The sequence below is a fragment of the Sturnira hondurensis genome, unplaced genomic scaffold, assembly GCF_014824575.4.
Source record: "Sturnira hondurensis isolate 20B ecotype Veracruz unplaced genomic scaffold, ASM1482457v3 Scaffold0004474, whole genome shotgun sequence".
Classification (NCBI taxonomy): Eukaryota; Metazoa; Chordata; class Mammalia; order Chiroptera; family Phyllostomidae; genus Sturnira; species Sturnira hondurensis.
In genome coordinates, this window is record NW_028077105.1 from 8,810,165 (window position 1) to 8,824,712 (window position 14,548).

The window sequence follows — 14,548 nt, forward strand, 5'->3', positions numbered from 1 at the left end:
GCACAAAATTAGGCAGGTGGGGGTGCAAATACTGCTGTCCTCTAAGAGCTTTTAATGTCCCTCAAGTTACAGTTGCATTCTGTGCATTATTTACTTTATTTCTGGGTGGTTAACTACAACGTATCATGAAAAGGCCTTTGTTCCCAGTTCAAAATGAAAACAGAGAAATCACTAAAGTAATAAAGTACGTACAATTGTGTTGTGTATTGTTAGAGATGTTCCTTCTGCCCCAGGATATGAGGACTTTTAAATTTGAACACTGATAACAAACACATAAAAAACCAATGTGCTCATACTTCATATCTAAAAGAAAAACAAAAGGAACCTTCCTCTTAATTTGGGTAGGTCAAAAAAGGAGGGGTTAATTTTCTATCCCTCTCTAATAATTTCTTCCCACTAAACATTTTGCTACCCTATAGATACATTATAGAAGAGATATCCTTCTGGAATATATATTTGTAAAAAAGGTGGGAAGCTAGGTGTTCTGGAAGAGGGAAAATGAAGGGTATTGGTAATAGGGAGAGAACTGATTTAATGTTTTTAGGACAAATATGCATGGAATTGTCATTAATGAGCTTTATTTTCATACTTTGCAAATGTACTACTCATACTAAATCCTCTTAAACTTCTAAACGCCTTAGCTCTCTCTCTCTCAGCCAGTGATTTCACCTCGTTAGTCACGGAGGCATTGGAAGCCATAGGAAGCCATCTTTCCAGAAGCACAAGTGTTTATCTCATTGTCCACACTGCCCTCTGGAGCATGGGGGGTGGGGCTTGCAGGGTTCCTTACCCTCTCAGAGGAATGTCACCCACTTGTGATCTTGATTCCCTTACCTATTGTTTCCTAGTATTTCCTCTGCGCTACATCAGTAATAGTTTCCTCTTCCATTGGATCATTGAAAATACGGCCTAGTATCCCCACCAAAAATTAACTAATGGAAATAACAAAAATGACAAAATTATTTCTTTAATATCCCATAACTTCCCAGTTACCTGCCAGCTTTTCTTTTCATTAAAAGTACTCTAAAAAGGCTTTCTTTCTCCCTTCCCTTTCATGCTTCTTTATCCTATTCTAATCCATCTCATGCAGCCACCACTCACTTAAAACTGCTCTTGTCCATGTCATCTAATTTCAGGTATCCAAATCCAATGGGCAATTCTCCCTCGACATCCTGTCCTTGTAACTTTCATGACCTCTCAGTCCCCAAGTTTCTGCCCTATCCCTTTGCTGTCTCTTCTGCTTCTGCCTCACTTCTCTTTGTCAGGAGCTCCTGGGGACTTAGTCTCACTTTTCTTTTAATCACGCGTTCTGCTAAGACATTGCATGCAGTCCCACAGTAGATCAGGCCTTCCAAACACAGATCTCTAGACCAGACAGACATTCAAAGTCCAAGACCTGCGTACTCTAATTGTAAACTGAAATCTATACCTCACAGAGTTTCTCAATCCTAGTATTTCTAAAATGGACTGCTGATTTCAACCCCACCCCGTCCAGCTGTTCTTTACCCAGTCTTCTCCAGCTCAGTAAATGATACTTCCAATTCCTCAAGCTAGTAATTTGACTCATTCTTAAATTCTTTATCTATCTTAAGTTTTCATCGGCATGTAGTCTATAAAGCACAGGTGGAATAAACACATCTTTCCACATAGCCTGCCATTATCCCAACACAAACTATTATTACTATCACTCTCTTCGGCCACAGTAGCATATCAACCATTCTTGCCCTCTCCGATATGTTTTCATACTGTCGTTACAATAACTTTAAAAAAATGTAACTCTGATTATGGCACCGGTCAGCTTAAAGCCTTTCAATGATTTTCCATTGCACTTAGAACACAATCCCGTGGCCGCTCCTCCAATCACCCCGTGCCACTCTCTGCTTGCTTTCTAGGTGAGCTGCAGCCCATACTGGCTTCATTTCAGATCCCTGCAGGCGCCAAGCTCATCAGCCCCTTCCTCATCAGCCCCTTTTACATAGCCGACCCTGAACTCAGTTTAGCTGTTACCACCTCAGAGAGCCTTTCCTGATGACCATTTACAACGTAGTGCTTTCCACTCAATTTTCCAACAGCTGATTTTCAGTACCTCTAGGGAAGCACCTGTTTACTTTCTTCATGGACTTTGATCACATTTATTTAAATTTGTTTTCTGGCATATTGTCTAACTTTTCACTAAATGTAATGTCCTGGAAGGCTGGGACCATATCTGTACTGTTCACATTATCATCCATGCCTGGGGTCTTGAATGTCTCGAAATACCTGACCAATACTATCTATTAGCTAAATGGAAGTATAAATACTTCTATGAGTTGGTTAATATTTCAATCACACAGAAGAGAAAACTGAGATTTGAATTTAAATGCTTCTTTCTTTTCAGTATCTCACTTTGCTTTCACTTCCTCACCTGCCCCACCTGTCAAGTGAAATAAATTATGGTGATACTGGAGAACAGAAAGTATTTGAAAGATGAACTATAGAGGAATTTGTAAGTCAAGTGGAAATGAAAAAACAAAAACAAAATGATTCTGAATAAAGACTGTAGCTTCGAGTGAAAAAAAAAGAGGATAATTTTTATAACAGGGTCATTTGATTTGTTTCTGGCAACTGAGTTGTTAAGACATCAATGGTCTGCGGAGTTTACTTAGTTCTTGGAAGGTGTGTGGGTACTGGTGATAACAAAGCTAGAGGTCCTAGCCTTATGGACCCAGTGCAAAAGCAAATGAAATCAGGAAAGGGTAGGAATGACTACTAGTGAGTCTAGGGATAGGAAGTTTTGATGAAGAAGAAATTATTAGAGTAGAAGAAATATGGCAGTCGAAGAGAAACTCTAGAGCTCCAGAATTCATCACCTTTGACTCAATTATGTTATTTTGTGGACTTCAAAATAACTTTATTTATCAAACAATTATTGTGTGAGAGGCAGAGGAAGCTTTTCTTATTCTTCTAAAATAGAATTTTGACTCTTCTATACTTGCACGCTACTCTCTTCCTGCCTAAGTGTTAGCATTTGTTAGCTACAATTTGAGGTTTTTCACTCCAGGATACTCTCTGTGACATCTCTCTCCACTGGAATTGTTCACCTCCTTCAATGATTGTTGCACTTATGTTCTGTACCACTTACTGGTCTCCTAATGATGTAGTGCTGTGATCCAATTTGGCATAGGTATTTGTTCTTTCTCCCTAAACAGATTGTTAGTTCTTTAAGGACAGGGATTATGATGTAATCTTCTTGATAATCCCCCCAGCATCCAGTGCATCATTTACCAAAGACTCCTAATAAATATTTTCGAAGAGAGGAAAGAAGAAACAAAAAGTATAGCCAATTAAACAATTCTAATATTCAGACAAGTTTGTATTAATGGACACTTGGAACTTGCATAAAAGAAGATGAAGAATTACTGAGAATAAAATAAGAATTACTGAGAATTACTAATGCGGAAATAAGTGTTAAAGCAAGAATAGGATCAAGGTATTTATGATTTCAATTGAAGTAGGAACTTAAATGTTCCAAGAGAGTTTTCTGGTTTGAAATAAAAACTGGTAGGCTCAGTAAAAGAATATGTTTCATTAAATACATCATGTATTTTATATGGAAAATTAAATTTTGGTTGACAGAGCTAGTTCATTTTCATGATTATTTTTCTCTTCTGTACGTGAATTTTGGGAAGGTGAGTATTTCAATGAATTACGTTTAGTTTTACCCTAGATAGGTACATCTGTTTTCCATTAAAGAAAACACATTTTATCACAAATACGAATTGAAACCCTGTGTACCCTCTTGAAGCACGGGTTATTTTGAAGCACAAGGGAACTGACAAAGCAATGCCTGGAGTATTTCTATGAATGGCAACAATGGCGTAGTGCACTGAAGTGGAACACACTCAGATGATTCCTTAAAGGCTCCATTGTTAAGGATTTACGCTCCTATTTATCTGCAAGCCAGGCTCTCTATCAGAAAATTGGTGTTTGTAATTTTTGATCAGGTTTCAAGTAAAATCAGTTTTCAAATTTTGTAAAGAATATACATTGAAATAAATAAAAATTATTACCTTTAAATGACACATTGGGGTCACTGATAAGAAACATTAATATCACTGTGAATCTAGAATATTGAGACAATAAACATGTCAAATTTTAGGTACTAAATAAATCAAAGACCTGTAGGGAATTTTCTAGATCAAGGTATTTCTTCCATGTGTTTATGTTCTTGATATTTTAAAGATAGTGTCCTTTTAGATGACTGTGATTTTGCTGTATTCTTTGGAATAAAATAGAGAGTATGGCACACAAGAATAATAGATGGAGAAAAAGTAAAAAAAAATAGTGCTAAATTTCTGGTGTGATGGTGAAAATAAAGGGAAAATATTTTGAAATATATTTGTTATCATCCATTCTATTTTTCCACCAAATAGGGAACAAATAGTTATAAAAACATCACATTTTCAGCTACAGTAAGGCAAAATATCTCAAAAAGAAACATGATTTCAAGAAGACATTATGTGAGTTGCACTCTGTTTGAAAGCCATGACTTTTTGGCAGACATTCAATTTCCTTCTTTAAGTAACATACTATCATTTGTTTGTGTGATCTTGGATGTAAAATAAAACAAACAAACTAGACTCTTCTTAGAACAGTTCATTGAAAGACACGATGAAGGACCTTAGAATGCACTGAGGATATATTCTCGCAAACTTACTTCACAAGAGGATCCAGCGTACCCTGGTGGACATTGGCAGACTTCCACAGCTGTTGCAAGGCTTCCATCAGTTGGATAGGGCACAGCAGATTCAAGGCCAACAGAGCTCAGCCTGGGGCAGAAGGAAGAAGACATGGTAAATAAGTAAACAAGCTCCTAGGTGTTATACAGTTTGAAGAATAGTATAATGGTAACGATGTAAATGTAAGCAAATTCTGTGTTAAGAAAGAAGGCTAAAGAATATCCATAATTTGAAGCTCCAATCATTCATTATATTAGGTGAAGTCTGCCTAGTTAAAAGCACTCATGACTATTACCACCATCAAATGTTGAAAAGATATGAGATTATTCTTGCTTACTTCCTATTTTTGGGCTGTGTCTTGATTTCCTTTTTTTTTTTAGAGAGACCATTAAAGTCACATGTTTGAAAAGATATTTAAAACATATAAAACATTGATATGATTGACTTATGATAACATTTAAACCAGAAAAGCAGGAGACAACAGGAATAAAGTAGAGAAAGAGCATGGTGCACAGGATTAAAACATGGAGAAAAAGCATAAAAAGTGTATTTAGTCTTAGCCATTCTTTTGGAAGAAATGGTAGAAGAGAGAGAGAGAGAGAGAGAGAAAGTTATATGTTTTTTTTTCTCAAAAATAAATCTGCACGCTGGTAGGTAAAATAGAATCATTCTCAAATGTTCAGTTGAATTAATTTGTCTTGAGCTTAAACTGAATTCATTGTTTTCTGTGTCTATGTGCGTTATTCTATTAGTACTTCTTTATAGTCTGATTTTAACACAGTGATTTGATATTACTTATTATTTTTAGGAAAAGCTAGTTTGGCTAAATTGAAAAATGCTATTACATAAGTATATGTATACTGTGTGTGTGTTCCCTTCCAAAAATTATGTAAATGATATACATTTGCAATTTAAATAAATGTTATTGTGTAGTACTGGCTTTTCTTCATTTTAAAATATAAGACCTTTTTAAACACTTCATCTTTAAGAAAACAACCTCAGGTGTCAGACCAGGATTCATGCTCTGTCTCTGCCATTTTCCAGTCCTGTAGACAAGGGGAAATTACTTAATCTCTCTAGGCCTCAATATCATTATCTATGTAACAGAGACCATATGAGTCCATACGTGGTAAGCTTGATTAAAGGATTAAATTAAATAATACAGTTCTTGATGTAAGACATAACACATGTAGTTGATTATTAGTTAGTAGGTATTTTATATTCCCATTGACAGTAGATATAGGGTAGAACACTATTTGTATACCCCAAACTAGCTTTCTTGTAATTTTAATGAGTTAAAATAAATTTTAAACTGAAAAGCACACAATTAAGTGACTGCTATTGGTGTGTAATGATAATTCTTGTTTTTGGAAATGACTGCTAGACCTCCATATCATATCATTGCCATCTTTTAAGCAAAAGAAAGATGCAACTGACTCTTGCTAGGGCGTGTATTTTTACTTGCTTTCTCCAGAGTGGTGGCAGATTTTTATTGATTGGCAATTCACTGTTACCAAAAAGCTTGCCAGTTTTGGGAGTGTACCCTGTAATCAAGCCAGAGGAAAAAGCTCATTAAGTGTATCCAAAAAAAAAAAAAGAAAGAAAGAAAGAAAAGACAACCCTCTAACAGAGCTGTAAGCTTTTTGGCAGCAACTTTCTAAAATCTTTGTTGTTATTACCTCCACTTTACTAGTCCTGGACCTTTGATAGTATCTTGAAATATGATATGCATGAATCCATACAACATCAAGAAGCAGAAAATAAAATCTAGTTTAAATTTGAGAAAACAGGCATTTGGATGTCACAGCCAAGTATTAAAGTGCTAGTTGGCATCCTTAAAAGACAAACAGATTATTTTAGTTACAGATTAACTCACACAGCACTATTTTTTTAATGCTTTCTTCTCTGTTTTACAGCTTGGAAAACCTGGCAGAAGGTCCGAAACTGATAAGCATTAAAAATCACTGCTTTACAGTGTTGAGGTTACATAGAGATTTTTAGAAAATCTCTAAAAGATAATTTTTTTTTCATTTAATAACTGGTACATGAAGTGTCACTGGAAATTCTTTTTTCAAAATTGAGGTGAATATTTATATAAAATAAAATTAATTTCTTTAAAACGTCATTTAGTACAGTCACAATGTTGTTTAACCACTAACTCCATCTAGACCCAGACAGTTTCATTAGCCACAAAGAAAACCCTATCTAAGCAATCATTCCCTGGGCTACTCTTCAACCCCTGCTAAGCCTGACTCTGCTTTCCGGGTTTCCCCCTTTTGGATATTTTATACAAATGGAATCATATAATATGTTGTCTTCGTGTTTGGCTTCTATTAGCACAATATTTTGAAGGTTCACCCATGTCTTAGCGGGTATCAATATTTCATTCCTTCTTATGGCTGAGTAAAACTATATGTTGTGAATGTACCACGTTTTGATTATCTATTCATCTGTTGATGGATCTTGGGCTCTTTCCATTTTTTTGGCTATAAAACAGTACCCCTGAAAACATTCGTGTATAGGTATTTTTGAGTACCTATTTCTAATCCTTTTGGGTATATACATAGGGGTGGAATTTCTGTATCCAGCAATTTTTCTGACCTGACAACAAATGCTTTGGAAGAGTTACTAAACTAATGATAGTTTTTGCATATGTTTACATAAGCTTATGAGCTACTCCTTGAGAGCAGAGATCCTGTCGTGCCGTCTATATATCCAGCTTGATCACCCCTATATATGCTAAGTGCACTTTTGTCGGACTGATGAATAGACAGAAGAATAGATAAATGCTGAATACATGGCCAGATGGATGAATGAATGGGTGGATACAATACAAAATACGTACCTACATATATTCATGAATAAATGAGTGGGTAAATGAATGGAATATAGTTATATTACTAATAACTAGTAACATACTCCATAACAAATGATACACTAAGCTTAGTATCCACATTTCAGATGAGTAAAATGAGATAAGTAGAAGACCTTGCTTATTTGATTGGACAAAGAAAATATACTGAAAAATGTTAGAATCAAGTCTTCAGGTCAAAGGCCAGAATGTATTGTGACACCTAATTGCTTGTAATTAACGAAGTGTCACATGAAAAACTTATAGTTATGATCACTTTAATTTCAGAATTAGGAGATTTCATGATTACTATACTAGTTATTTATTACATGAAAGACTGTCACAATTTACTAAATAGAAGACTAGCCAATTGTATATGGTTATAGTCCCAGGGATTTCAATATAAAATTGACAAGCAAAATATAAAGAAAGTATTAGAGAGTTACAAAATAAAAAGATGAATAATTGAGTACTTTAAGAGCAATTTAAAATATAACAAAACAAAACAGAAATATATTCAATGAACAGCCCAATTTCATTTGTCTTTGAACAACAGATGTTCCTCTCTTTAATCTATGAAACCATTTTGAGCTGCGAGAAATTTCATCCCTCAAACATCTTTCCCAGCAATATCCCACATTAGCATTCACTGAGCAATCCCAATGTTCATTAGGTTCTGCTATTTGTTAAATGAGATTTTAATGTGCTTAACAGTTTTCAGTGTTACTCATGAAGAAAGCTGCGGTTTTGGTTCTTTTCCTCTAATACGGTCATTTTCTTTTCTTGAGACCAGGCTGCATTCATTTAAATACATAACGCTGGTAATAATAAACTACTAAAGTTGAGAGATGCATGAACTATTAAAAATTTGCCAACTAAGTCAAATGTTTTAGTTGGCTATTTCTCCTTATTATTACAATTTAGATATACAGATGGGCTAGCGGATGAAGAGAAAATGCATAAATATATAAGCTAGTAATAAAATTATAGAAACATTGTCTTGTACTGACTTAAAGATTGTTCCCAATATTTTTGTTTTACTATATTTTCCACCAAAGTTAGATATATTATGCTTCACTAGAAAATTAAAAATAAAAAAATTTGAAACAAGATTTGTATCTTAAAACTTTGTAAATTAATAATTTTTTCTATCCACTCTTTAAATATGGAACTTCATTTAATTTTACTTAAATAAATGTTACTTTGGGATAGCCATTATAGATGCAGATTTTGTAGCTTTGTTCTGTTTTGTTTTGTCAAAACATTAGATGGTGACTCAGAACTCTTTTTAGCCTCTATCTTGCATGGTCTCCACTAGACACTGAATTTGAGGAGCCTGATAATTTCCACTCCATTCCTGAGAAGACAAACTCACTCAGTGGCCCTGGTAATGCCTGAGTGGGCCAACTAAGAAAGAGCTAAACATTTTCCCCAAGACTTTTCAATCCCACATCAAAGCAGGGAATAACTGACAGAATCTGATACTTTTTCAGTCACTCATCAAAAATATATTAAATGTTAACATCAGAATTCATTTCTTCCTACCTTAGTCCTACCCGTGTGCACTACGTACAGTTCTATTACACTGTTATACTATTGTAAATGTATGTCAGCCTTTCATATCAGACTTTGCCTTCTTTGAATTCAATGATCATTTGTCCATCCTTGTATCCCCTTTGCTTAGCCTAGAACTGTCACATTGCATTGATCATTATGCACTGAGTGTCTGCTATCTTCTGTGCATTATAATGTAAGCTTGACAGACATCTCATCTAGGGACCATTGAACCCAACACAGTAATTGTGCTTCTGTCCACATTTGCAAATCAATAACCTGGGTCTCAGAGAAGTGCCTGGTCCATGTAATAGAGGTAGCAAACGGGGAAGCACAAGTCCAAACCCAGGTGTGACTCCCAAACCAGTGATCATCGTGTTACCTTGTGTTGCCTCCCAACACATGCGGGATAGCATGGCAGGTGTTTGGGATACATCATTTTCTTACTTAGCCTCCAATCTTGAAAGTCAAATATTGTTTCTGCTATTTTATAGAAGAGGGAATTGAGAGTTTAGAAAGATACACAGGGAAGGTGCTCAGTAAATGTTGGCAGACTGAATGAATCTAATATTGACAGAACAGATTTGGGAGGCAGTCAAAGATTATGGGGAACAAACACAGGTGGGTTTAGATCCTGGCTGAGCCTGTTACCCACAGCTCGGTCCTCAGCAGCTGCATGCATACCGAGTCCTAGAGTCCTCATCAGTATGATTTCTACAAATTACACAGGTGGTCCCCTGCATCATTCATTTCAAAAGAAAATATTATACTGACACTATTTTTATAATCATCAAAACTCTTATTTATATGAAATTTTTCTAGATTATTTATTATATAAATACTGAGAAATATTTTGATACCAAAAAAGTCCCCCACATTTACTCTGAAAGTCATGTAAAAACATCTTGCCTTAAAAAATTCTGTATTTATTTTAAAGCAAAAAAGGTACATGGGAGCATCACAACAAAGTTATGATGGTTCAGTTATGCCGTGGTAACAACTCTAAATTCTCAGCGGGTTAATGGTAAACAAAAGTTTGTTCGTGCAAAAGCTTCTGTAGTTCTGAGTGACTGTTCAGGGCACCTGATCCTCATGTGCTATCAATATTTCAGGCTGTGTCGATCTTCAGGTAGCTCCCTAAGATCCAGAAGGGCTCATACTAGCAAGGCAATGCTTTTTTTTGGGTGGGGTAGGGGGTGATACATCACTTCAGCTTATATTTCATTAANGAAATATTTTGATACCAAAAAAGTCCCCCACATTTACTCTGAAAGCCATGTAAAAACATCTTGTCTTAAAAAATTCTGTATTTATTTTAAAGCAAAAAAGGTACATGGGAGCATCACAATAAAGTTATGATGGTTCAGTTATGCCGTGGTAACAACTCTAAATTCTCAGCGGGTTAATGGTAAACAAAAGTTTGTTCGTGCAAAAGCTTCTGTAGTTCTGAGTGACTGTTCAGGGCACCTGATCCTTATGTGCTATCAATATTTCAGGCTGTGTCGATCTTCGGGTAGCTCCCTAAGATCCAGAAGGGCTCATACTAGCAAGTCAATGCTTTTTTTTTGGTGGGGTAGGGGGTGATACATCACTTCAGCTTATATTTCATTAACCAGACCAAATCATATGATTACATCTACCCTTGAAGCTTAGGAAAATAAAATATTTGAAAAAAGAGATTAAAAATTTGATGAACATACTCATGTCTCCTATAAGGTAAAAGGAAAAGATACTTTTTTTTGGCAAAATTTTGTATTGAATAGGTGTTAAGGAAAAGTTGAATAGGCTCCTTGCTTGTGTTAAATATCGAGACTCCTACTAAATCTAAAGCTTGGAGAAATTAAAAAGAGAAAGATGAACACTTCGGTTAAGTTTATTTTTCTTACACTCGAGAGAAAGATAAAAATTTTTCTATATGTATGTTCATCTCATGAAAGAGAAAAATGAGAAGGAGATCAACTAATTTGATGGCATGGGCATCTCAGAATTCTGGAAAAGAAGAACAGCAAAACCAACACAATTTTAGAAATATTAGTATATGCCTTATTCTAGATGTCTCTAAGTCTTAATGGAATTTGCAGAAAAGACTATTCCTTGCAGTGGTGCAGGGCAGATAAACATGCGTCAGATTTGCATGCTGGTTTGCCATTAGCAAAGCGCTTTTGCAGCCCTTGTGTTCCATTCTCGTGGTACCCTTTTGGGCCAGCAGTAATCATCCCCCTTATTTCACAGATGAGGAGACTGAAATCCAAAAAGGGCAAAGATACTTTTACGGGCAAAACAATGAAAAGACTGAGTTGAGAACAAAATCAAAATGCTGACCTGCACTCAGTTTTCTTTTCACTATTCAATGCCACCTACAGTTGTTTACCCTTATCCACAGTTTCTCTTTCCATGGTTTCAGCTTCTGAGATTTCTGTCACATGCAGTCAACTGTGGTCCAAAATATCAAATGAAAATTTCCCGAAATAACAACTCATAAGTTTTAAATTGCATGCTGTTCTGACTGGTGTGACGAAGTCTCACACTCTCTAGCTCTGTCCTGCCTGGGATGTGAATCACGCCTTGGCCCAGCACATCCGTGCGGTATACACTACCCACCCTGCAGTCATGCAGTAAAATATTTCTTGGTTATCAGGTGGACTGTTGAGCATCACAGTGCTCGTGTTCATGTAACCTTCATTTTACTAAATAATGGCCCCAGAACACAAGAGTAGTGATCCTGGCAACTGAGACACCCCCAACAGCCGTCAAGTGCTTCCTTTAAGTGAAAAGGTGAAGGTTCTCGGCTTAATCTGTGGCCAAGTGTTGCACCAGAAAGCATTCAGTCTTTGGGTGACTTCAGCAAGGGATCCCCTAAAACAGGCAACACCAAGACATCTAGGGCAAATAAGGGATGGTTACACACATGGATAGAATAGGTTTGAATTGAAAAATATGAAAATTAGGGGACTTCTGCCAAGATGGAGGCATAGGTGGAAACACTGTGCCTTCTCCCACAACCCAGTTTAAAGACAACAAAGTTCTAGTAAACAAAAACGCAGCCAAAACACAGCAGATTGATCTATACGGAGTCCGACAACAACAAACCATTCAACCGGACTGGTAAGAGGGGTGGAGGCAGCGGCAGAGCAGGGTCCGGCAGGAAATATCCCCCAACCCAGGTGCCCGGGTAGCCATGGATGGATCCCAGGTGTGGGGTGGCAACAGGCGGACCCAGTGAGGGCGCAGGGTGGTGGCTGACCGTAGTCACACATTTGCACGCAGATAAATCAGCGGGAAAGTGAGCAAGTGAGACAGACCATGCAGGCTCCAGAGTCAGGAAGCAGCAGAGGGGACCGCCATTGCTCCTCTTTGACCCCGCCCCCACATACAGCATCACAACTCAGCGACTGAGTTATCCTGCCCTAGTGAACACCTAGGGCTCCACTCCTCAAATGTAACAGGCACGAATAGTCCAAAATATGGCTCAAGAACTCAAAGCCCCAGAGCTGATAATTCTAAGCGACCAAGGAATAGTGAACCTCTCAGATGCACAGTTCAAAACACTAGTGATCAGGATGCTCACAAAACTGGTTGATTTTAGTCACAAATTAGAGGAATAAATGAAGGCTAAACTAATTGAAATGAAGGGAAATGCACAGGAAACCAATAGCGATAAAAAGAAAACTGGCACTCAAATCAAGGGAGTGGACCAGAAGGAAGAAAGAAACAACCAAACAGAAAAATATGAAGCAACAAGAATTAAAAAAAATGAGGAGAAGCTTAGGAACTTCCAGGACATCTTTAAACGTTCCAACATCCGGATTATAGGGGTACCAGAAGGGGAAGAGGAACAGCCATGAGTGGAAAACTTATTTGAACAATTAATAAAGGAGAACTTCCCCAATCTGGCAAAGGAAATAGACTTCCAGGAAGCTCAGAGAGTCCCAAAGAAGTTGGATTCAAGAAGAAACACACCAAGGCACATCATAATTACATTAGCCAAGATTAAAATGAAGGAGAGAATCCTAGAAGCAGCAAGAGATAAGGGGACAGTCACCTACAAAGGAGTTCTCATCAGACTGTCAGCTGATTTCTCCAAAGAGACCTTACAGGCAAGAAGGGGCTGGAAAGAAGTATTCCAAGTCATGAAATCCAAAGACCTACAGCCAAGATTGCTTTATCCAGCAAAACTTTCCTTTAGAATGGAAAGACAGATAAAGTGCTTCTCAGATAAGGTCAAGTTCAAGGAGTTCATCATCACCAAGCCCTTATTATATGAAATGCTAAAGGGACTTATATAAGAAAAAGAAGATGAAAAATATGAACAGTGAAAGGATCGCAAACTCATAGTTATTAACAACCACACCTAAAACAAAAGCAAACTAAGAGGACAGCTAGATCAGGAGCAGAACCATAGAAATGGAGATCACATGGAGGGTTAGAAACAGGGGGGTAGGAGGAGGGGAAGGGGGGAGAAGGTACAGAAAATAAGTAGCATAGATGGTAGGTAGAAAATAGATAGGGGGAGGGCAGGGATACTATGGGAAATACAGAATCTAAAGAACTTGAGACACAGGGTCATAAACTAAAGGGGGGGATAGTGGGGGAGGGGGTGTGCAGGGTGGAGGGGAATGAAGGGGGGAATAGAACAACTGTAATGGGGTAATTAATGAAATATATTTTTAAAAAAAGAAAAATATAAAAATTACTGTGGAAGGAGAGAGGACTACTTTTACATAAGTTTTGTTATAGTATATTAATTTACTTGTCCTATGATAAGTAGTTATTTTTGTTAATCTCTTACTGTACCTAATTTATACATTAAACTTTGTCATGGGTATGTATGTATAGAACGTAGTATATAAGGTTTGGTACTATCTGTGGTTTCAGGCATCCACTGTGGTCTTGGATCATACCCCCTGCGGACAGGGGCACTATTGCAACCACATAACTGAAGGAACCTAAGTCCATTTGCTGAGCGAAGTATCACAGAAATAAATCCTACTTAAATCACTCTACGCATTCATTTTTTGTTGAGATAACTCAATTTATTTGTGCTTACACACAAACTGTATACCCAGCTAGAAGCCTAATGTGCAAGACAAGTTGAAATCAATTCACATAATGAATTACACAAATATAAGTCAATCTGTTAGCAGATCAGAGATAAATAAAATGTAACAAGCCTACTGACTCAGGATTCACGCTGACTTTCAGTTAACCTGAAGGGGGTAGAGGTTTCAAATCTGACATTGGCTTTTACTTCTGAACCAGAATGCAGTCACTTGCTTAAATTAGCTCGCGGGTCAGTTCACATAGCCATGCTCTGGGAACATGTCACTCGTGTGTGAGAAAACTTCGAAAGACTTCACATGAAACTGATGATTTTAAGATGGGTAGACACTGAAATTATCCGACATAAATCAGGGGGAAATGCCTT

General features: G+C 36.9%; 1 protein-coding gene across 3 annotated transcripts in view; it reads right to left on the minus strand.

Moving 5' to 3' along the window:
- Positions 1-14,548, minus strand: part of LAMA2 (laminin subunit alpha 2) — a 531,387-nt gene that overhangs the window by 214,881 nt on the left and 301,958 nt on the right. For all 3 annotated transcript variants that reach the window (XM_037045779.1, XM_037045780.1, XM_037045778.1), the window contains exon 15: positions 4,697-4,808. In XM_037045779.1, the coding sequence (XP_036901674.1) occupies positions 4,697-4,808 (112 nt within the window). The remainder of the gene's footprint in view (positions 1-4,696; positions 4,809-14,548) is intronic.